At 39.8% G+C, this 23180-nt stretch overlaps 2 protein-coding genes across 2 annotated transcripts; one reads left to right on the forward strand and one right to left on the reverse strand.

Moving 5' to 3' along the window:
* The first annotated feature begins 1726 nt into the window (after positions 1-1726).
* On the forward strand, positions 1727-13207 carry LOC105393603 (glycine dehydrogenase (decarboxylating), mitochondrial). The gene is made up of 18 exons (XM_048629270.1): positions 1727-2042; positions 2373-2451; positions 2812-2947; positions 3669-3833; positions 4514-4742; positions 5097-5320; positions 5662-5837; positions 6212-6441; positions 6737-6913; positions 8186-8370; positions 9795-9996; positions 10473-10622; positions 10971-11083; positions 11387-11534; positions 11925-12132; positions 12400-12572; positions 12683-12763; positions 12901-13207. Exons 1-18 carry the CDS (start codon positions 1830-1832, stop codon positions 13009-13011), a joined length of 3000 nt encoding a protein of 999 aa, XP_048485227.1. The 5' UTR covers positions 1727-1829; the 3' UTR covers positions 13012-13207.
* Positions 13147-23114, reverse strand: LOC105394023. Its single transcript, XM_048629083.1, has 11 exons — positions 23103-23114; positions 22189-22308; positions 20516-20607; positions 19655-19748; positions 18638-18794; positions 18196-18222; positions 17751-17922; positions 17243-17453; positions 16908-17000; positions 16661-16808; positions 13147-16572 (listed from the first exon to the last, which is right to left on the reverse strand). Exons 1-11 carry the CDS (start codon positions 23112-23114, stop codon positions 13823-13825), a joined length of 3876 nt encoding a protein of 1291 aa, XP_048485040.1. The 3' UTR covers positions 13147-13822.
* Positions 23115-23180: the final 66 nt, after the last annotated feature.

The following is a 23180-nucleotide window of genomic DNA, read 5'->3' on the forward strand; positions in this document are numbered from 1 at the left end:
TTTTTTTTTTGTGGAAGAGACCAGTATATGTAGGTACAATTCGTGTTTTTTATAGACTCCCAAAGCTGTTGAGGATGCTCAGAACCAGCTGAAACAGCAAGCATCGAAAGGATCTGATGACGAAGGAACATAAATACTTCTGAGCCTAATTAACAAGTAAGTAACAGCATTATATACTTACCCGAACTCCTCGTATAGCATTTGCAGAGGAGACAAGTAGGTAGTTAGGTACTTCTTTTACAATCAACATTAAAGTGATACATTGGAAGATCCACTGCATTTTAGCAATAACGAATCAAATACGCTGCATATTGATAATGCTATATCAACGTAGGCAGGTGATGAAAAAAGCGAAATGGGTGTTAGCAGAAGCAGAGCCGGTGAAATCAGCTTTCAAGATGTAGACGTACCTACTATCGTAGGTATACATACAAATACGTACCGCCTGAAATCTACTTAGTTAATTAGGTTATACAGGGTTATTGGTAAGTAGACCAGATCCTTTCAGGAGGTCATAGAGGAAGGCATTTCCAGTCGATTGAACCCAATAATGCATTATCCTAAACTTAACCATTTCTAAGATATTTAATATTTAAGGTTTTTTAATTTTTTTGCCAAAATTTTATGCTTAAAACCGAAAATAAAAAAAAAATAAGCACAATTCAAAAAAATTTTTGGTTGTTTTGCATCAGTTACACTTTATTAAACTAATTAAAATAATCAAATGTGCATTAATCGACTTAAATTAGACGTAATATCTCAAAATAGTTAAACATTTTGAAAAAATATTCAAAACGCAAAAACAAATAAATTAAATTAAAAAAGAATTTCATATGACATTTTTTTGTGCACTTCAGCTTAAAAACATGGGCAACTATTAATAAGCTTTCAAACAAAATAATTCAATATCAAATCGATTAAGGTATCACCAAGATATGGCCAAAACAACCAGAGAAAGCGGAGAAAACTCAACAGGGGTTTCCATACTAAAGTCAACAGGACTGAAAACAATCACACTTTTTACCTTTAAATTTGGCTAGTTTTGTTAGTTTGTCTGTTAAATTTTGTCCGCCTGTGCTGGTTGTTTTGGCCATATTTTGGTGATACCTAAATCGATTTGATATTGAAATATCTTATTTGAAAGCTTATTAGTTGACCATGTTTTTAAGTTGAAGTGCACAAAAAAATGTCATATGAAATTCTTTTTTAATTTAATTTATTTGTTTTTGCGTTTTGAATACTTTTTCAAAATGTTTAACTATTTTGAGGAATTATGTCTAATTTAAGTCGAATAATGCACATTTTATTATTTTAATTAGATTATTAGGCTGTTCCTTATGCAAAACTACCAAAAAAAATATTGAAATGTGGCTAGTTTTTTTTATTTTCGGTTTTAAGCATAAGATTTTGGCAAAAAATTTAAAAAACCTTAAATATTAAATAACTTAGAAATTGTCAAGTTTAGGATAATGCATTATAGGGTTCAATCAACTGGAAATGCATTCCTCTATCACCTCCTGAAAGGATCCGGTCTACTTGCAAATAACCCTGTATATAATAATATTCTACTGTGAAAATGTGTTGCTTAAAACTAAACACCGAGTTCACAAACCCGATAAAACAGATAAATACCTAACGTCGTTACTTAGGTCATTACCAAAACAATTCTCGTGCAATCAATGATTACTTAAATATGTTTACTTATTGCTCCAAGTTATCATCAGCACGGTGACCTCTTTATCAGTTAGTAAGATTCCCTTTCTTGAGACAGTCACATAATGTGTTAAATAAGTTACTTAATTATAATTAAGTTATTGAAAATCGCAACCATGCATAGGTTTTTGAAGACGACGAGGCAGGGCAGCCTACAGTCAGCATTCAAGGGAATCAAGGGTAGATTATTAAAGGATGGAGCTCGAAGTGTTTCAAGTCAGGGTTCAGGGAAGGAAAACCTCTTTCCCTCAAGAGAAGACTTCCCAAGTCGCCACATTGGACCCAGGGACCATGATATTGTCAAAATGTTGGATTTACTTGGATACAAGGTAACTGTGATTTTTGTATATAGTTAGCTATTTTATTTAAGCCTATGTAATTACTAATGACTTCTGATGATTAGAGCTTAAAAGCTTACAAAAAAACAAAATGAAAGGTAACTAGGTAAGTACATAACACATTTATTTTAGTGATTAGATTTCTACTGTGTAGAATATCCTAAATCTAAAGAGTTATTGTACTCATCTGTTTATTAGTTAGTTATCCAAACTTAACGCGTACCTGTTAACATTACAATAAATCCTGACCGTCTCTACTGTAGTAAAAATATTCTCCAGTTATTAAACAGTTACTCACTATATTTTACATTATTTTCGCAGAGCTTGGATCAGCTGACGAACGAAGCGGTGCCGAAGACCATTCAATTCAAGGGTCTTATGAACATCACTGAACCTTTAAGTGAGTACATCTGACAACTTTCAGTAGGATCCTATGTGTCCAGTGTAAATGATCGCATGCCTACCTTACAGTATTTGACCGACTCTACAATAATACTAGTAAAGTTAGTTATAGGTTTGCCACGTTAAATATACCAGTTTTACTATCTAGATATAGGTACTTATACTCATCAAAAGCAATCCTAGATAAATGTGGTAGGTATTCTGCGGGCCTTTTAAGTTACAAAGGTGTACTAATAAATTATAACTACTACTAATAAGCTATGCTACTAATAAAGTCAGCTACATACCTACCTAGGTATTTACAATGATCTGTGTACTCAGTCGGGTAGGTAGACTATAACGTTTCGCGTATTTCCAGGTGAATACGAGTTGATAGAGCGAGCGCGAGAGATCGCCGAGAAGAACCAGACATGGCGCTCGTACATCGGCATGGGCTACCACAACTGCTGCGTGCCGCACACCATCATGCGCAACATGTTCGAGAACCCCGGCTGGTGAGATGTGACGTCATTGTTGTTTACTAGTCACTACAGTTGATAGAGAAGAACCAGACATGGCGCTCGTACATCGGCATGGGCTACCACAACTGCTGCGTGCCGCACACCATCATGCGCAACATGTTCGAGAACCCCGGCTGGTGAGATGTGACGTCATTGTTGTTTACTAGTCACTACAGTTGATAGAGAAGAACCAGACATGGCGCTCGTACATCGGCATGTCATACCTACGTACAGTGCCACAAACTTATCTGTTCCGGTGACAGCTCACATAAATGTGTAATATTTCTTAATTTTATAAGATTTAAAGTTTGCTCGTATTGTTAATTCACTCTTGCGGTGTTAATAAACCCATCAAATCTTTTACAATATACAATTCATTAGCAAGTAATGAGATATGGATCAATTTAGTTCGCTCTCACCGGAACAGATAAGTTTGTCGCACATTGTATCTTATCAGTGCTCAGGGGTACTTATTTATCCTTCAAAACTTGTGACAGCAAATTAAAGCTCCGTCATCAACATAACTAAGTAAGGAGTAGGTTAGGTACCTATACTTATCCTCAAGTGACATATATATTGCCTGGCTCTTTTTATTCTACCTGCCCAAGAGGCGGTTAGAATTACCTTCACTACGATTACAAACCCTAATCTATATTTTTCCAACAACACGATCAGTATAACGACTATTTTCATCACACACTTAATCATATTCCAGGACAACCCAATACACTCCGTACCAGCCAGAGGTGGCTCAGGGTCGGCTGGAGGGTCTCCTCAACTACCAGACCATGGTCAGTGACCTCACCGGTCTGGACGTGGCCAACGCGTCGTTGCTGGACGAGGGTACTGCTGCTGCTGAAGCCCTGTCCTTGTGTCATAGGTGAGTTTGTGACTGTATAATCTACTTAGGGGTAAGCAGCAAAAGCTAGTCTATGTAACTATGGTGTTTGACACCGACATGCTGAGAAGTACCTATATAGAGCTCGCAACAAGCCCGATTTCACGCTATCGTCTTCGGAACACATAAAATTGGGAGAGAGACGTTTTTCATTTTGGGTCCATAAAGTTGTATAATAATATGAAGAACATGTATAATATTATGCGGAAAACATAGAAACAATGGTGTAACAAGACAAGTAAAGGAATATTATCTGTCCATCATTTAATAGTACCTACCTACGTATAAATCTTTATATAAGTATATGGTATGTATGTATATATATAAGTATCTATTATATTTGTATGTATGTATCTAAGTATTTATTATTAAAACATAAAAATATCACTAGTATTTAAATGCAATACGTGTACACCTTCCTCTTCTACTCAATAAGTCTCTCATTCACCCAAAGGTTGCCTGGAAGAGATCGCTTTTAGCGATAAGGCCGCCTATTGTGCTTACTCCTTTTGTAATTTAATGTATGTTGTGTGTTTTGTTCAATAAAGTCATATTGTATTGTATTGTATTGTAACTCGTGACAATAAAACCTAACATTGGTACTATTTTCTAATCATAGACTGCAGACCGTTAAATTTCCATAATATTCTTAATATTTCCAGACACAACAAGAGGAAGAAGTTCGTGGTATCAGAGCGCATCCACCCACAAACCCTGTCGGTAGTGACCACACGTCTAGACGCACTGGGTCTAGATGTGTTGGTGTTGCCTGATGTTAGAGAGGCGGACTTCGAGCAGAGAGACATTTCTGCTGTACTGCTCCAGTGCCCTGATACTAGGGGCTTGGTGTATGACTACTCTAGCTTGGCTGCTACGGCTCAGGAACATGGGGTATGTGAGAGTTGCTATATGCAGTATTTTGTGTCATTCATTACGATAATAACCCCCATCATCAGCTTCTTCTTCTTCAAGAGACGTCTCTTAACGGAAGTTGGCTATTTGAAATCATCGTCCTGATGGTGGCTGTGGAATTGTCAATGTGTCAGGGCTCCGCTCTAAACCTTGGCGTAGATTTTGCTGCCATCATACATTTTTGGTTGCGTATGTCAGCTTTAAATAGCACTCGTAATCTGACATATATATTGTACGCGGCACCAGCCATTCATTGTATTTATTCCCATTACACTTTAATCCAACTACCACTATCCATCCCCTAAAAACGCCCAACTAACTTCAAAATTCCAGACGCTAGTAGTGGTAGCAACAGACCTGCTAGCCATGGCCCTACTACGCCCACCAGCGGAGTGCGGCGCGGCGCTCGCAGTAGGCACGTCCCAGAGGCTTGGGGTGCCGCTGGGATACGGAGGCCCACATGCAGGGTTCTTCGCGGCGGAACATGCGCTGGTGCGGCTGATGCCTGGACGCATGGTGGGGGTGACTAGAGATGCTACTGGCAGAGATGCTTATAGGTGAGTAAATTTACAGCGTTTTATACAGCGTTTCATCAAATAAGACATCTGACACAAACAAAAACTACCCTTATTCGAATGTGTTCGAATGTAATGTGAAACGGTCTACTTATAAAATATAAGGTACCTCTATACTTGAAACTTATACATACCTTTACGAATCATCTGAAAAAGACTTAGTTCGTTCGACATTAATTTTCAGGCACCTTATTATGTAAAATGTATGGATGGCTATAGTTTTTTACTCCCAACCTATTAGCATACCTATAAGCTTATACATGTTTTTCTTTGAATAAGGTGATTGCTATGGTTTTGAACTTATTGGTCCTAAAATTTTCCAGGTTAGCACTGCAAACGCGTGAGCAGCACATTCGCCGTGACAAGGCCACGTCCAACATTTGCACGGCGCAAGCTCTCCTCGCCAACATATCCGCTATGTACGGAGTGTACCATGGACCACAGGGGTTGAGGGACATCGCTACCAGAGTCCACAATGCCACTTTAGTTCTGGATCATGGTGAGGATAATATTTTGTATTGCTTATCTTAAAAAAGAAAAAGCTTATGCATGCTGAAAGGGGGGTGAGTCAAGGGACTTGCTCTAAGCAACTTTTGTTCTACGGCTTTTGAAAATTCGTGATTCTAAGCAACTTTTGTTCTACGACATTTGAAAATTCGTGATAAAACCGTCACGCAACCAACCAAAACCTACCTCAGTAGTTGTTCATAATGAGCACCTACTTTCAGCTTAATATGCTACTCTAGCAACACCTTGTATACTTAGGGGGTTAATTTCCACTTCAGCTAAAACCAACCAAACCAACACTACGCCATCAATATCGTACAAGGAATAAATAAGCCAACTTCACTCATCACTTCACCTTCTTACCAGGAATCAGAAAGCGCGGCCACAAACAGTCGAACGAAGTGTTCTTCGACACCCTTCACGTCGTCCCCTCATCGAGCCACGACGCGGCCGCCATCAAGGCTCGTGCGCAGGAGAAACAGATCAACTTGCGATACTTCGACGATGGGGCAGTGGGAGTGGCACTGGACGAGACCACTACCATGCAGGATGTTGATGACTTGCTGTGGATCTTTGACAGTCAGAAGATTGATGAGGTAGTTGAGCATTGCAATCTATTAACATGCCCTAGCAAGCTTTTATTTTCAAAAGCTTTGTGGGTTTCCTAAGCATAATACGAAACTGTAAACGAGTTTCGAGTCGAGACCACCAATCATGTAAGCGTAGAGTGGATTGCCCTCTAGCCCACTGAACCGATGACCTTAGACAGGTAGTGACTGAATGAGTAACGCCAAGCACAAAGTGACCTATCTATGGCAGCATTACGGTCATCGTCCAATGAATAAAAATTAACTAATTTAACATTTATCTATTTTATTTTTATCCTTCCAGGTACTTAAAGACGACGACGTGACAAGCAAGAGCGTAGTAAAAGGCCCGTTCAGACGCACCTCCCCGTACCTCACGCACCCGGTGTTCAACATGCACCACTCGGAGACTCGCATCGTGAGGTACATGAAGCGGCTGGAGAACAAGGATATCTCGCTCGTGCATTCTATGATTCCTTTGGTGAGTGACTTTTGGACGTATAGTATCATGATAAGCATAATGGACAACATTTCAAAAAACTAAAGCTGTTACAAATCGTAAACCATTTCGAGATTTAGCTCTAAAGGCCACAAAAAAAATGTTTTTGTATTTTTTGGATGTATCATTTTCGAGAAAATCATAAAATAGTAAAAAAGTGCTGATGACGTCATGCATCAGGTGCGATGCATTTTGATGATCAAAGCCTATAGATTTAAAAACAAAGTAACTGACACTTTCATTTTTGATTGACGTTGACGTTTTATCGTGACGTTTTTGTTTATATGGGTCATTTTCATAAATTCTGTTCTGACACTTTATGACTGTTGTTGTTGCAGTCCTATGGCACCCCAGAGGTGCAGAGGGTCTCCACTAACGTCCGCCACTTCCGCCTATCTTCGGCTGTACTTTTGGCCTCACTCCAGCTTAGTCCAGCGGCTCGCTTTATGACTATTTTTTTATTATTTAAATAAAATGGTTAGAGTACGTATTAAGAGATGACCTCTATACAAATGTGTCCCAGAGAATGCCACCGCCTACACAGCTGAAAAAATGCTTCTGCTTATTTTTTTACATGATAAGTACTTCATAAATATCAATGTCATTTGAAAATGACCCATTTGTTGGTTGGCATGTAAACAAAGTTTAAATGTCACTTGTCAGTGTCATGTATGTTTTTTTTGGAGACTAAGGCAATAGACAAAAATAAAAATTGAGCCTAATATGTGACGCCACTTCCGGTTTTAAAATAATTAACTTTAAAGTTAAAAATAACATGCAAAAATTTATGTATATACAAAATAAAAAAATACGGGTCCTCTTATTTTCTATAAACTTTCCGAATAGGTAATAAAAATATAGGGTAAAGAAAATGAAATGTTGTCCATAGAAGGTCATATAATAAGGTGTACATAAGGTCACGTACGACTGGCATTAAAAATACAGAAGTCGTAAACCGGAGTGCCAAGTATACTTCAGCAACTCGCAGAAGTCGGATACCTAAAAAATAGATTATAGATACTTTGGCTATGAGTGAATTCAAAGGTGATCTTTTTTGCCAGAACAATAAACTTGGACACGACAATTTTTAACTATTTCCTTAAAAACCTATTTGTTTTGGTCGTGCAGCTGGTTAGCTAAAATAACGAACCAAATCGAGATGCATCCCTCATAAGACACCAGCCACGATCCCACGCCATCAATTTCAGTCCATCAACCCGTTTTCAATAACTAAATTACGCGCAAACCTTCCAGGGCTCCTGCACAATGAAGCTCAACTCGACCACGGAGATGATGCCGTGTTCGTTCAAGCACTTCACGGACATCCACCCGTTCGCGCCGCTGGAGCAGTGCGAGGGGTACCACAAGCTGTTCCAGGAGCTCGCCCACGACCTCTGCGCTATTACCGGCTACGATCGTGTGTCCTTCCAGCCTAACAGGTAAACTATCATTAGCCTATGATACGTAGGGCTCAACCATTACCAGCCACCTTTTGCAAGTTGTTATCCCATCTAGCTTAAAGCGTTCTATAGTACGTTTGCCTAGTCGTGATCTCCAAACTAGATCACACGATCTTTCAGAGAGACTCTAAGAATAGCGATCATTAGGCAATGATAAAGTCCAGTGCTAGAAGCTAGTTTAGATGCAAAGACCGCTGGAGCAGTGCGAGGGGTACCACGCGCAGTTCCAGGAGCTGGCCCACGACCTGTGCGCTATTACCGGCTACGACCGGGTGTCCTTCCAGCCTAACAGGTACCTACACACTATCAATATTCTTCACTCCCGCTACTCCTCTGGCTGGCTGACACCAGACGTTTCCATGCTCTGTGTCGGTTGCCAGCAAGTTTAGCTCTGACCATACTTTCAGCCTATAGCAGCCCACTGCTGGACAATCTGGACGTGCGATTTCACATCTTCTATCCGCCTGCCAAGCGAGGAGATTATGGAACCCTCCTGGCTCAGAGGAGGCCCATGTCATTTACAGACAATTCATGGGATATCTGTGTTTGTTTGTGTTTCATCATCATCAGATTCATCAGCCAATGATCATCCAGAGCTGGATGATGGTCTACTTGTCAATGGTCCCTCCTGCGATGTGCCAAAAAGAAAGGCGTCCCAGGAAGATTTTCCAGGACGCGGTTTCTATTGTAAATTTGTTTCCCCTTATAAAAACCGATTGGATCTGAATTCATTGTTCTTCGTTACTACATAACTTAATCACGTTGTTGATTAGATTATGTAAGTAATAGTCTGTTTATCAACTTGTTATTCTTCACGTGACTTGTTCGTTAGAGACCCCCTGCTGTACATATTGGCAATTAATCTCTGACCTTTGGTTATCAATATCGGCCTGCGTAGGTACCTACCAAGTACCTACTTACTTTTTGTTATATTATAGGTATCATAAAATAGCTGCTGTCATGTGGCTAGGCATGCTGGTATTTCTGCATCCACTTATCGCTACCGTTATTTTAGTTACAGTAGGCCTTCAAACATCTGCCGCTCCCAGGAATCGAGCCCAAGAAATTTTAGATAAATTCAAAATTCAGTTTTACTAGCAGAATTGTTACTTTACTTTATATGGTACATTCCCGCAAGGGCTGGTTCACAAAACTTCGTCGCGACTTCGCATCGCAAAAATCAGCGACTGTTTTGTCAGTCTTTCAGGATTTGCCAGCTGGATTAATTGTCGCAGGGTTTTGCGATGCGACGTCGCGACGAAGTTTTGTTTCCAAGCACTAAATTGTTTTGAGCGTTACATCATAAAATACAACAATATAAGTATTTACTTACACAATAATATAAAACAATCCCAATACCTAAGCTTTCATAGACTGTAACCAAACCACAATCCAATCCCCAGCGGAGCGCAAGGCGAGTACGCCGGCCTCCGCACCATCAAACGATACCACGAGTTCCGCGGCGACACGGGCCGCAACATCTGCCTGATCCCGGTGAGCGCGCACGGCACCAACCCCGCGTCCGCGCACATGGCCGGCATGCGCGTGTGCGCCATCCGCGTCACGCCCTCCGGCGGGATCGACATGGCGCACTTGAAGGATATGGTGAGTGTTTCGTTTATGATTTACCACCATCGGTAAGAAGGATATTTTGAAATTCTGAATAGGTCTTGGGGAGTCCAAGCTGACAAGCCTTATAACCCATACATCACTAAATAAGTAATCATAATTATGGCAGCGTGGAATGTCTTGAGAACCGATATCTTCAGCTCTACTTCTGTTTTGTACTTATAGCCATAATATGTAAAGCCCATAAGTTTGTTGTGTTACCCTGTATAAATAGGTACTAAGAACATTTTGTTATCTAATGGAAATAATTGATAACTCGCTGTATTCGCTGAAGATTCGCTGTAACAAATAAATAAAAAAATAAAAATACTCTTTAGGCCACCTCTAAGCTTTTAACCTATATCTTAATGTAGAGGCGGTTTTACTCCAGACTAAACTCCAATTAGATATTATTTAAAATTTCACTGATAACGCATTCCTTTTTATTCACACCAACCTATTCCCCACCACAGGTAGAAGAGCACAGCAAGAACATTTCCTGCCTCATGCTGACGTACCCCAGCACATACGGGGTGTTTGAAGAAGGAGCAGCGGATGTCTGCGAGCTGGTGCACAAACACGGCGGTCAGGTGTACCTGGACGGGGCTAACATGAACGCACAGGTTTGTGGGTGATATGAAAAGCTGTAGCAATCAAAATCTGAAGTCAATTAATAGAGAACGTTTAATAGATACGAATGGAGAGATAGACCTAGGATATGGACTGATAGTTTTACATGCCCATCAGACAGCATGTATCATTAAATTTTTCCAACATCAGATGATCAGCCTACTATGTCTTAATCAAATTTGGAAAAAGGTGGTTCCAGTTAGGAATCGAACATGGGACCTCTGGGTATTGAAGCACTATAGTATACCACACATAGGCAGTTAGTTGCTAAGTAAACTGCTAAATATGTATAACGATTTATGTAAGTATAGTTAATACATAGGTATTTTTTTGCCATGCAGGTCGGTCTGTGCAGGCCTGGAGACTACGGCAGTGACGTGTCGCATTTGAACCTGCACAAGACATTCTGCATCCCCCACGGAGGTGGCGGCCCCGGCATGGGTCCTATTGGAGTGTAAGTTCCGCTGTTGAAATAGTCTACGGGATGGTGCAAAAAGGGTATACTAAGCGGAAAGGAGGTGGCTTATGGGATCTATCTATCTGAAAAACATCTTCATCATCATTTCTTATGACTTTGAAAATACGCGAAAAAAAAGCGATTCAACAGTCGGCTAACCAAAACGATATGCCTCCGCTGACTCGGTCAGGTTCTGATAAGGGTAACATTAGTTACCGGTTGCATTTGTAAGTGTCTGGGTTGGGTCACTGTCTAATCCGACCTTGTCCCCTCATATTCATAAAACACCTTCATTCGCAGGAAAGCCCACTTAGCCCCATTCCTGCCATCCCACCCGGTGGTGGACCCACTGGCGGACCTCGGCGATGAAGCGCACAGCTTCGGCTCCGTCAGCGCCGCGCCCTTCGGATCCTCGGCCATCCTGCCCATCTCCTGGGCTTATATTAAAGTAAGTCACATAGTATAAATATTATAAAACATAGCATACCAGAAGGACTAGCACGGGGTAAAAAAAATTAAGACGTGACAAAAGTATAGCATAGCAAAGTATAGCGCTCACTCACAGCGCGCAGCCTCAAGAGCGAGCGCGACGGAGAAATTTTGCCCCGTGCTTCTGCTATGTTTTATCCTTTCCACATGGCAAGTATGTTAAGTTAACCACATGGCTAGTATTGAAGGCTTTATCTTGTATGGCTGTGCATGATTAGTACAAGGATTGACTATTTTTGGCTTCATTTGTATAGGTAATTATTGATAATTAAATAACAAACATAATATATGGGTGAAATCTATATTACTTTTAAACGTTGCAAAGATCGTAATAATCTCAATCTTTCAGATGATGGGCCCTAAAGGCCTGAGACGAGCGACGCAAGTGGCGATCCTGAACGCGAATTACATGTCTAAGAAACTGGACGGTCATTACAAGACTCTGTACAAGGGAGAACGAGGCCTGGTGGCGCACGAGTTCATTATTGACATCCGAGACATGAAGAAGACTGCCAACATTGAGCCTGGTGACATTGCTAAGAGACTCATGGATTATGGTAAGTTTCGGATTATTCGGAATATTTATTTTATGTGATTCCTCATAGTATTTCAGCTTTGAGCTTTTTTGCGTGTCCGTGACAAATATTATTAGAACAACTACCTTTTGTCACCTTGGCCTTCGCGACGTTTTTTTTGTGCACCCAATCTTACTTCATACTGTCTTGTTCATTGCCAAGGGGATCAAAGCCCAATATAATTCATGGGGGGCAACTATTATAATTTATTTATTCTGCATTCAATAAAGTAAACCCGCCTTTGTTCAGGATTCCACGCACCCACGATGTCGTGGCCCGTAGCCGGCACCCTTATGATTGAGCCCACAGAGTCAGAAGACCTTCAGGAGCTGGACCGTTTCTGCGAAGCGCTCATCTCTATCAGGAAGGAAATCAAGGAAATTGAGGACGGAACCATGGACAAGAGAATTAACCCACTGAAGGTAAGGAAATCTTATTGTTACAAAAGTACCTAGGTAGGTACTACTAGGTAGTCTAGTTACCAATAGCAATCAATTCAAGCAATTACTTAATTTACGATCTTTTCTTTCAGATGGCCCCTCACACCCAAGAAGTTGTGATATCTGAAGAATGGAACAGGCCATACAGCCGGGAGCAAGCTGCTTTCCCTGCGGTAAGTTTATGAATATTTTCCTATTTAAGTAGATTTTTAATTTCTTGACTATTCTGGTTTTACTGAATCTTAGTGGTCACTGAGGTGGGGACTTAGGTTTTAGGTGCAAGATATTTAACAACAGTGGTTTTTTCCAGACATTCGTCAAAGGAGAGACCAAGATTTGGCCAACAGTTGGCCGAATCGATGACCAGTACGGAGACAAGCACCTCGTCTGCACATGCCCACCTGTCCTCGACGACTTCTAAACGCATTTACTATTTTTAAGTTAATTTATAATAATAATTATTACCTATTACGGAAATTGAAACTTCATTCCGTTGCTTTGTAAAACAATATTGTTTCGTATCTAATTTTAAGCTAAGCAAAGAGATAAAATAAACAAATTTGCACTTGTATATTTTATTAATATCGTCGTAGAATAAATATTTAATTCTAACAACATAATCAGTTTCTTTAGCAAAGATAGATCCAATATAGCATGTAAGACAAGGTGGACTATGTATAATACCGAAAAGGTTTGAATCATCTAATTTCGTCCATTTTGACTTACAGGCATCTTATTTATAGACTACTTTATAAATAATTCCTTGCAATAATATAATCTTTATTGACTTTAAGGTTACATGTTTGTCTATCTATTACGTTATTGCAATATTGTATTGCATCAAGAATTCACATTTACATAACTCGAAGGCATCTTTTGTTACTTTAAGTAGGTAGTATTTCCTGCAAAATGTTTATTTCAGTAGGTACTAAATTATATGAAAAAGAAATGTTTCAAGATTTTAGAATATTAAATCAAGTTAGGTAAGTAGGCACCATAAAATAGAAGAGTAAAAAATTATGCTAAAATAATAAAATAAGCTAATATTAAAACTAAGAAAATACATAAGTGGGCATCAAAACCAAACACTTAAAAAACTTTTTGTAGAATGACACAAAAGGTTCAGAAACATTGACTTAGAAAAGCATTATGACTCTTAAAATTATGTAACATACGTTATTTCATCATAATTTAGCCTTATTAGCAAGTTATTGCATTCGAAATGTTCCGTTTTACTTGGGAGGGGAGCTGATGGTTTCCTTGGGGTACATGCCAAGGCGGACTCCTAGTTCCTTGGGCATACGTAGCGGGGGTCGGGTGGGGAATGGGTGGTAGGAACCTGTCGACGGACTGCGTGGATACGACATCGAAGACAACGTGTCAGTCTCTATCAGCGACGTTATTGTACTACATGTGTCGTCTGTCTCCACCTTCACTTTATCACTTCTCTCACCAAAGTCCTTTGGAAGAGAAGACGGCGTATCCCTTGGAAATATCTTCGGAGATATCGGCGTCGACACCTGATCCAGTGACGTGATCTGGCACAGAGTATCACTAGAGTTACTCTTAGCCCCAATGGGAGAGTCATCATCAGCAGACGGCTCGTATGTAAAACTTATGGAAGAAGTCACAACATGAGCAAAGTCACTGAGCTGACTATTGTCAGTCTTTGATAAGTTTTCACACACTTTAGGTCCTTGATTAACTGTTTTACTACAAATATCACTTGCCTTGGATAGCACAAAATCGTTATACTTGCTAGATAACGGAAAATTATATTCGTCAGAGGAAAATTTTCTTTCGAAGTTCAAATTGTCCTTGGGGTCCGACGAGGGTAAAGTGACCGATGGTCTACTGTCTTCTGATGTAGACTTTTGGATCCATTCAGTTTTTATTTTATCAGAGACGTCACTGTGCGTGACCACATCAGCTGTTTTCTTTAAAAAATCAAAGTCCTCTTTAGCCTCAGGTTTACTTAGCATGCTTTTATAGTCACATTTCACTAAAAATCCTTTATTTTCCCAACCGTATGTATCAGTTTTGTTTACCAAACATTCTGAACTCGGAGATTTAACGCTTTTGTATGATAGTTCAGGGTCATTATTGCGAGTTTCAAATGAAAAAGGATCATCTATTGAAATGGGCCTGATACGCTGAAAATCGTTTTTCTCATCAGTAACAGCTTCATTTGATTTCGCTGGGTTTCTGTATCCAATAAGTGAATCCGATGTTGATTCCTTTAGAACTGGAGAATCACTCAATTTCATGGGTATGTCAACAGTTTTTTCTAAAATTTTATCATAGTTAGAACGTGGCAAATCTGAGTTTAGTTTATTTTCATTTGCATCCGACTTACTTTGTTTAGTTAGAATCCTACTAAGTATTTTGGAGTTTTCTTGTATAATCTGCAAAGCCCTTTCACTATTTTTTCTTCCTGACCTAAGCATAAAGTCTTTAGGGGATTTGGTATTCTCATTATCTGTAGCTGTCTCAAATATTTCTTCCTTCGCCTCTAAAATGCCTTGTTTATACCTTAAATAATCTTTATTTTCCGTGAAAATATTTTCATCTGACATTTTCGTAAAGCTGTGACTTTGAGGTAGCGAAGAAGCTCTTTCTGTTTCTTCACGACCCGTAAGTTTATCATTATTGCATGAATGTAAAGTTAGCGAGTCGGGTTTCTTTGGCAATCGAGAATGTCTTTTACATGGTCTCCTACTGTGGATATCAGAGTTTACATTATCAGTTACCGTTATTCTTGCACCGAAAAAGTCTGGACTGTGTTCAAAATATTTGTCAATTTTTAAAGGTATTGGAGGTTCATCTTCGCTTACAACTATACTTTCTGCCCCAGGACTTCTTGATGGGCTATCTAGGTCAGAAATATTTTTATCTGATAATTCTATGTCTGGCACAAAATTAGGATACATTGTTAAGCTATCAATGATATCTGGAGGCCTTACAGTCACATCAATTTTGGATGTTGAAGGTTGAGTAAAATTGGATTCAAAATCATAATTATAAGTTGGTCTAGTATGACTAAAATCAAAATTACACGGAGATATATCGATCGGACTTAATTCTGTAAAATTCTTTGAATTCTTTGGCAAACTAGATGGTCTTACTATCTCATTATTTCCGAATATATCTGAATACTTTGGTTTATTTAATCTTTGAAGGACGTTATCTGGCTCGGCAATTAAAGCTTCTGTATAAGGTATTTCATTTTTTACTATAGGTAAAGGTTTAATTAGAGGTTTATGTTTTTCATTTTTTTTGTTATCACTCACAATAGTATCTTTTAGTTTTGTTTCAAATCCAGCAATATAAGTGCGCAGAGGTTCTCCGGCATCAGTTTTAATATACTGTGATATTTCTTTAGTTATGGATTCCACGGATATATTTTCACTACATTTTTCAGGAGAAAGCTCATTAATTTGTCTTATAAGATTCGTAGGGGATGCTCTTTTTTCCTTTGTTTGAATACTGCCTTTTTTATCATCATCAGGTAAATCAGGTTCAGAGTCACTGTCTTTTGCATTATCATCACACAAACTAGTGTCAGAACTAGATTCAGAATGAGTCGAATAAGAGGACGTATCACTGGAGCTACGGGAGCGTAAAGAAGCACAAATTTCACTGGCTTCTCGTTCTGACACTATTATACCGTCACCAGTTTCATCTAAATCGATGGACGCCTTGCGTGCTCTGTCACTCATTTTGTCTTTCTTAATATCTTTCCACTTGACGGAGTTTCTTCTGCTGATAGATTTTCGATGTTTTTCTTCTTTCCAACTGATAGTTTCGTTGCCGCGGGTCTTTGGTCGATGTTCTGGTTTGTCTCGAGCAGTTGATGCGAGACGAGAAGGAGGGATTGCGCCTGGCGGAGGCCCGAGTCGCCTTCCTCGGGAGCTTACAATCGCACTCTTTCCTAAGAGTAGATTGTTCACTGTCAGTGATGTCGGTGATGTAGGCACTCCGACTGAAAATAGCAAACAGGAGGATATAAGCATAGCAAACAAGGATGATTAATGTAATATTTGGTGTATATAAAAGGTTATTACAGTTACCTGCAGCGTGTCTGGCGCAGGCCGCAGCCAAGATGACGTGGGCCTGTCGTTGCCTCTCGCGCAGCCTCGCGTACTGACGCTTCAGGGCTCCGATGTCCAGTGACAGTCTGTCACCAGCACCGAGCCTTTCTTCACGTCTTGGGATCACCTGAATTAAAAGCCTCGGTTATAGTTTTGTGACCTTGGTAAAATGTCACACGTGATACATACCACTGTGATACACGAATGTGGTTCTTCTAGCACTTACAGTAGCCAATGCCATTCGATTGCCATCATCACTCGAATCTCCTTCATCTTCCGAGTAGAACAAACGGAGTCCCCTCTTCGTCATTGATTGCATCTGAAAATTAATCATAAGTTTATTTTTATCTACATAAAATTCAAAAGTAGGTCTTTGAAATCAAAGAAGTAGGTATACACCCCTAAGGGTAAGGCAAGCGAAGCGTAAAGTTATTTCTAAATTCAATAGACATGATCATGAAGACTCTGGTGAACAGTCTTATTGACAGAAGGGAAGAGAGACATACAAACTTCAAACGCCGTAAGTTCAAATCCATTGTCTTGTAAAACAATCAGACATACCGCGGAGCTGAGCGGCGGCTGGCTCGGCGCAGCAGGCGGCGCGGGCGGCGTCACCCTATACCGGTGCAGGTGCCTCAGCCGCGGCAGCTCCGGCGCCGAGCCCAGGGCCACCACGCGGGCCACCAGAGAGTCGCCCGCCTCCCACACCGCGCCCGCGCCGCCGCCCATGCAGCTGTAGTACTCGTCCGCTGACCGCGCTGACAGGATTCGACTGAAATTGGTGGTAGGTGGGAAATTAGTGGCGGGATTTAGGGGGGCATCATTGGTAGTTTTAACCGGTATCATCATGATTATCAGCCTCTCTGATGGTCGTATGCATCTCCAAAAAGAGGACGGAAGAAAAGGTATTTTTGTAAAAAAATTATCACCATCTTTAGTTTTTTTCAAGAAGATGAACACCTACTGAACATAAAGTTGGTCAAATTATTCGTTATAATTTAATTATAATTTGTATTGATTTACCGTCTTTCAGACAAGACATAAGCAAAGCACTAAAGTTGCTACTCACTCTTGCAGCAAATCCCAGATAGCGAGAGCAGTCAACAGCAGAACTTCATTGCCGTCTAATAAGACAAGGTCCCATATCCTCAGCAGGGACTCCCGGGGCAGCCACGTAGCGTACAGGGTTAGGAACCATTGCATAGTAAACACATCCGGCAATGGAGGCTCAACCCCACCACCTAAGGAGAGTCAAAACATGCTGTAGGCAAATTTATGTCAATTGGAATGCAGATGATATGGAAAATGCTTTGCGTAAATGATGTATTATGTAGCTCTAAATCCTTGTTACTACAAGCGTATTTAGAACGTATATTAGGTAAAAGTATGTGTTGTTAAGGTTGCACTATGAATAGGAGTTAAGGTATATATGATAGTTAAGTAGTTTAGTATGTATAGGCTACAGAAAGCAGGATAAATGGGTGTACCTAAAGGCTAATTCGTATATTACAGACCAGAACGTGAACTCCTTCTGATCTCGGCTGAGAGCAAAAAAATAACGAGTTACACATTTTTAAGTGGCCGACGACGGGAAGGCTCAAACATACTGTAACATACTGATTCGTTAATTCCGAAACAGTTCAGCTTATAAAACATGAAAAGTTTAACCAGAATTTACCTAACCCTGTCAATTTCCGAATCTAGTTTTCGTTATCATTTTCATTAAAACAAGTTAAAAAGTTACCTACTATAATTAAAACTTACAAAGATTAGCTTGAGTGTGTATTTCACCTCTACTTTTCCTATACAAAAAAAAACTTTTCTCTCATAAAATCATCACTTACAGACTATCATAAATGATTATAGCCACCTAAAGTGCAATATTAAATTTTACAGTTTAAAGTACTAAATTTAACGCCTCTCTATCAACTAGCCATCACAACAATCGACGCTCACCATCAGATATCCTCTGCAAGTGGTCCATGTGGCTGGCGAGCCGCGGCAGCCGCAGCCGCAGCAGGTCGCGGAACGCCGCCATGTCGGCCGACAGCCCGCGCAGGTCGTCGGCGAAGTAACCCTCGGGGAGGACCGCTTCTACTAGGTAGATCATCACCTATGCAAGGTGGTAAGGTTAGATATTGTACAATTTAAGATGGATAGAATATTCTTTCACCGAGTGGGTGCCCGATGATGGACGTCGGCGTCGCGGAAGACCCAGACGGAGATGGCGGGACGACCTCGACAGGTTTTTACCTCAATGGCCGAAGGAGGCACAGGATCGGGACCGGTGGTCAATTTATAAGCCAGCAGTGGGACACTAACCAGGCTACATAAAAAAAAGAATATTCTTTATTGGTACACATACGTACAGAAAATAAATTACAAAACTTATATACAAAAACTTAGGACCTGACTGCTATGCAGATGGTCCCGGGTTCGATTCCCGGCTGGGGCAGATATTTGTTTAAAGACAGCTATTTGTACTCGGGTCTTGGGTGCTGATATTTATATTTAATATGTATCTATCTATGTATTTGTGTAGATATATCAGCTGTCCGATACCCATAACACAGGCTCTGCCTAGCTTGGGGTCGGATGGCCGTGTGTGAGATGTCCCCACATATTATATTATTATAGGTATAAAAATTGCGGTCTTATCGCTTATATTTTAGCTACTTTGCACGAGCCATTCTTTACAGAAAATAGCAACGCTTGAGCGTACCGTCAATAAATTGCATAGGTAGACGCGAATTTAGGTTTTAAAAAAATACAGAAAAGATTGAACAAACAAATCAAATTGCTTCAAAAAAGGCAGTTTGCTCTACATAGGATACCTGAGCTTGGGTTTTCTCTGGAGGTTTACGGTAATGTTTTTTTCAGCGGAATAGTAAAGTTGGTTAGTGCCTCAAAGGAAACGATCCTTTGAATGAAGAATAATAATGTTGAGTGGTACTTAAAGTTTATTTTATTTACCTTCAAGGAGTCGGGTTCTGATTTGTCCATGACTTCCAATATAATGGCGGCTAACATATTGAATCCTTGGCAATACCCGACATCTTTGTTCCATCTGAAATTAAAACTATAACGTAATTATCTCGACCCGTGGTAATGTGATATCTAACAACTAAAATAAAATAAAAAATATTAAACATACTACCTAGGTAAATTATAATATTCAAAAGAAATACTTTTATTATAAGCTCTTTGCAAGTAAAATCCAGGAATAGATTCTTAGTATTTAATCGTAAGCTTTTTTCAGAGGGGTGCTATGAAAACAACAATAGGGACGACCGCTAACCTTTTTTCAGTAGAATGAACGTGATCGTGAATAAAAGATTCAGGTGAATTCTTGGTCTTAGGGGTTGAATCTATATTATTGTGTCTAAAATATGTATAGGTAAGTAATGAAAATGAATGAAAAGAAGTAAACAGAGCGTAAACTAAAAGGGAAAACCGACGCTTTACTACAAGCTGACTTTTGCTACATTCTGTATAAAAATATTGTGAAAATTACTTCTATGCTCTATTCCATGAAAGTCACTGATAAATGTGGTCCCTGCAAACTAAAAACCTTATTTTTGCAACAGACTGAACAGGGATCACTGTAGTAAAGTAGATGTAACACCTTAGGAGACCTATACCCTACACCCACAACTGCCTACACTTCACGGGTTCATCGATGACAGGTGATAGCGGTAGAGCGTTGCAGTACCACGCACTGACAGATAATTTCCGTATATGCTATCCATCCTTTACGCGTGAAGCCCCCGCTCTTACTGATAAAAGGCTTATGAGGGTAACGTATTGTGATGGATGGCACCACGAAGCCCTCACCTGGCGTACGCCAGCAGCACCCGCCGTAGCATGCCCTGGTTCTCGCGCCCCTCCGCGCCGCAGAACAGCGAGCACCCCGTCCGGTGTAGATCCTGAAAGAACATAAATTATAGTCTACTAGCTATTCCCGCGAGCTTCGGTTCACCTTAAAAAGTTTTCCCATGGGAATTCCGCGATAAAAGTAGCCTATGTGTTAATCCAGGGTGTCAGTTAACCCCATACCAAATTTCATTAAAATCGGTTCAGCCGTTTTGACGAAAAGAAGTAACAAACATACATACACACACACACATACTCACAAACTTTCGCTTTATAATAATTATTAGTAGGTTTTTTTTCAAACGAATACCGCTAATGTTTGACTATGTTGCTATTGGTCTACGTAGTTTATTAGTGCGTTGCTATTAGTCCTAACAATTACCCATCTCACTCTGTCAATATCGGAAATATGCGAGAGACATATCAGTAGGTACTCGTTTATTAAAATAAGCATACGGATATTGGAATTCACATAACTTGTCGACACATAGATAGATAAGTACATACTAGAAAAGGTACTGAAAAGGTTAATTCAAGGCATCGTTTGTGTATCACTGAGGTTTATGGCTTCGTTTCACGTAACTTATATGCAGCCATAACAACTAGAGCCCTATTCTACTGACGGCGTAACAGCCAATCGTACAACTTTTATACTGTCATCAAGTTGATACATTGCAGTAGGTATTGCTTTCATGTTAGTAGGTAAAATGCACAGTTTTCAGGGATTTTTCAATATATGTTGTGGAACTAATTAGTTACTGCATGGTTTTTCAACGGCTGCTTCGATTTCAAGAATTTTTAAACCAAGAAAATACTATCCAGATTTGAGAGAGTACAAAACTGCTAAGCTTACAGAATCATAAAGACTAGACGATATCATATCATAAAGGCGTCTACATAGTCAGCTGACACATGAATACGTTGGCAGAATAGTCGTCGGCGTACATAGTCGGGAAAAAAATGTTTTGCTAGATCTGAAGTGATAATACTGTGCAGCGAGCACAGGATTCGATACTATTTTCGAATCTACACGAAGGGTCACTTTTACCAAACGCTAAACGTATTTAAATCAATTTTTAAATACATTTTGTACTACTACTAAATACGTTTAGCGTTTGGTGAAATTCCACCTAACATATGGAAAAAACAAATGTCACTTTTGGAACTAACTTTGCCTTACATTTTGACAGTGACAGTTGACGATACGCAACGTTAACGGAGGATCGAAACTTGTGCTCGCGACTCTGTTGACATTAACATCTCACCAAAGCCAGTTTCACGTTATCAAATTTCATGCAGAAGCCCAAGGTCTCCAACCCCTCAAGCCTTTCGCAACATTTTAGATGAAAATGTATTTTCGTAAGTTCATTTCGTAACAGTGTTTCTTAAGTTACGAAAACAAAATTAATTGAAGTCCTCATAAGTTTCACAACGTGCGGATCGTTGCATGGACTCTTATATAAGGGCGTGATAAGGGCTAAAGGTAATCTGTTCCTCATGCTAGTTCCAATGTAGTTAGCCCTAGTTACGCACTAAGCCAAAAAAAGATATGTAGAGTTGAACATATTATTTATTAAATTCGCTTATTTCCACTGCTAGGACACACTATAAATTATGATGATCTGAAGGCATACCTTGAGGATCTGCGCCCCGAGCTCGGAGTCGTCCGGCCTTGCAGAGCCGAGGAAGCAGGCGCGCTCCGCCGTGGGCCAGTCCACGCCGCGAGACGTCAGGTGACGCTCTTGTCTAGTTGTCTAAATTCTATCTGAGTTTCATTGAAGAAGTTAGGAGTTCCCAGAAGCATAGCACCAGGAGCCTAACACTCAACTAGTGGTCCTTCGTAATACCTACGCGAAAGGACCGAGAAGATTCTACTGCGTTCGTCGTCGCTAGTGGACTTTGGACCGTGCCACGTTCAACGAGACAACTTGGAGCTTGAAGAACACCTGGAGGACGGTCTACCCTGAGGGACTTTGGTACACTGAGTGAGTCCGTTCCATATCCTTATATTCCTGTCATTTTTTCCCCATCCATTTTTCCAGGAATTTAAAATATTGCTATACGGATCAGGCATGTCATTGATCTCTTTCATAAGCTTATTATTATAAGTAAATATAGCATAATCATTTACACATCAGCTGTTCATTCATAATAGCAATAAAATTCAACGCACTTAAAAACCCATTAGCACCTTTTGTTCGCTTATCAGCTAGCCGTCGTCAATGTCAAGGTTAAGCGTGTTTTATGGCTTGCATTGAATAACATTCTCCAGTTATAGATACACACAAATACATTTATTTTATCTGTTATTCACGTTACTTGCTTATTAAAACATCTTTTTTCAGTGTAGAATTGCGAAATACTTTGTTATTTTATACTTGTCTTGAATCGTACAACGTGGCTTGTTACGTAATACGTAAATTCCTTTAGACATTTATTTGTGCATTTCTCTTAGTTATACATTAATAACAGCTGTCTTACCATACCTATAGTAGGTTTATTAATATTTGTGGCTTATTTTTTTTCACGCTCTTTATCGTACACTTACAGTGTTACTCATCTTAGGTACTTCTTTGTATGTGAGTAACTTAACTTATTTGCTTAACTTTTAACTGCTTAATCCCGC

The sequence above is a fragment of the Plutella xylostella genome, chromosome 22, assembly GCF_932276165.1.
Source record: "Plutella xylostella chromosome 22, ilPluXylo3.1, whole genome shotgun sequence".
NCBI classification, from domain to species: domain Eukaryota; kingdom Metazoa; phylum Arthropoda; class Insecta; order Lepidoptera; family Plutellidae; genus Plutella; species Plutella xylostella.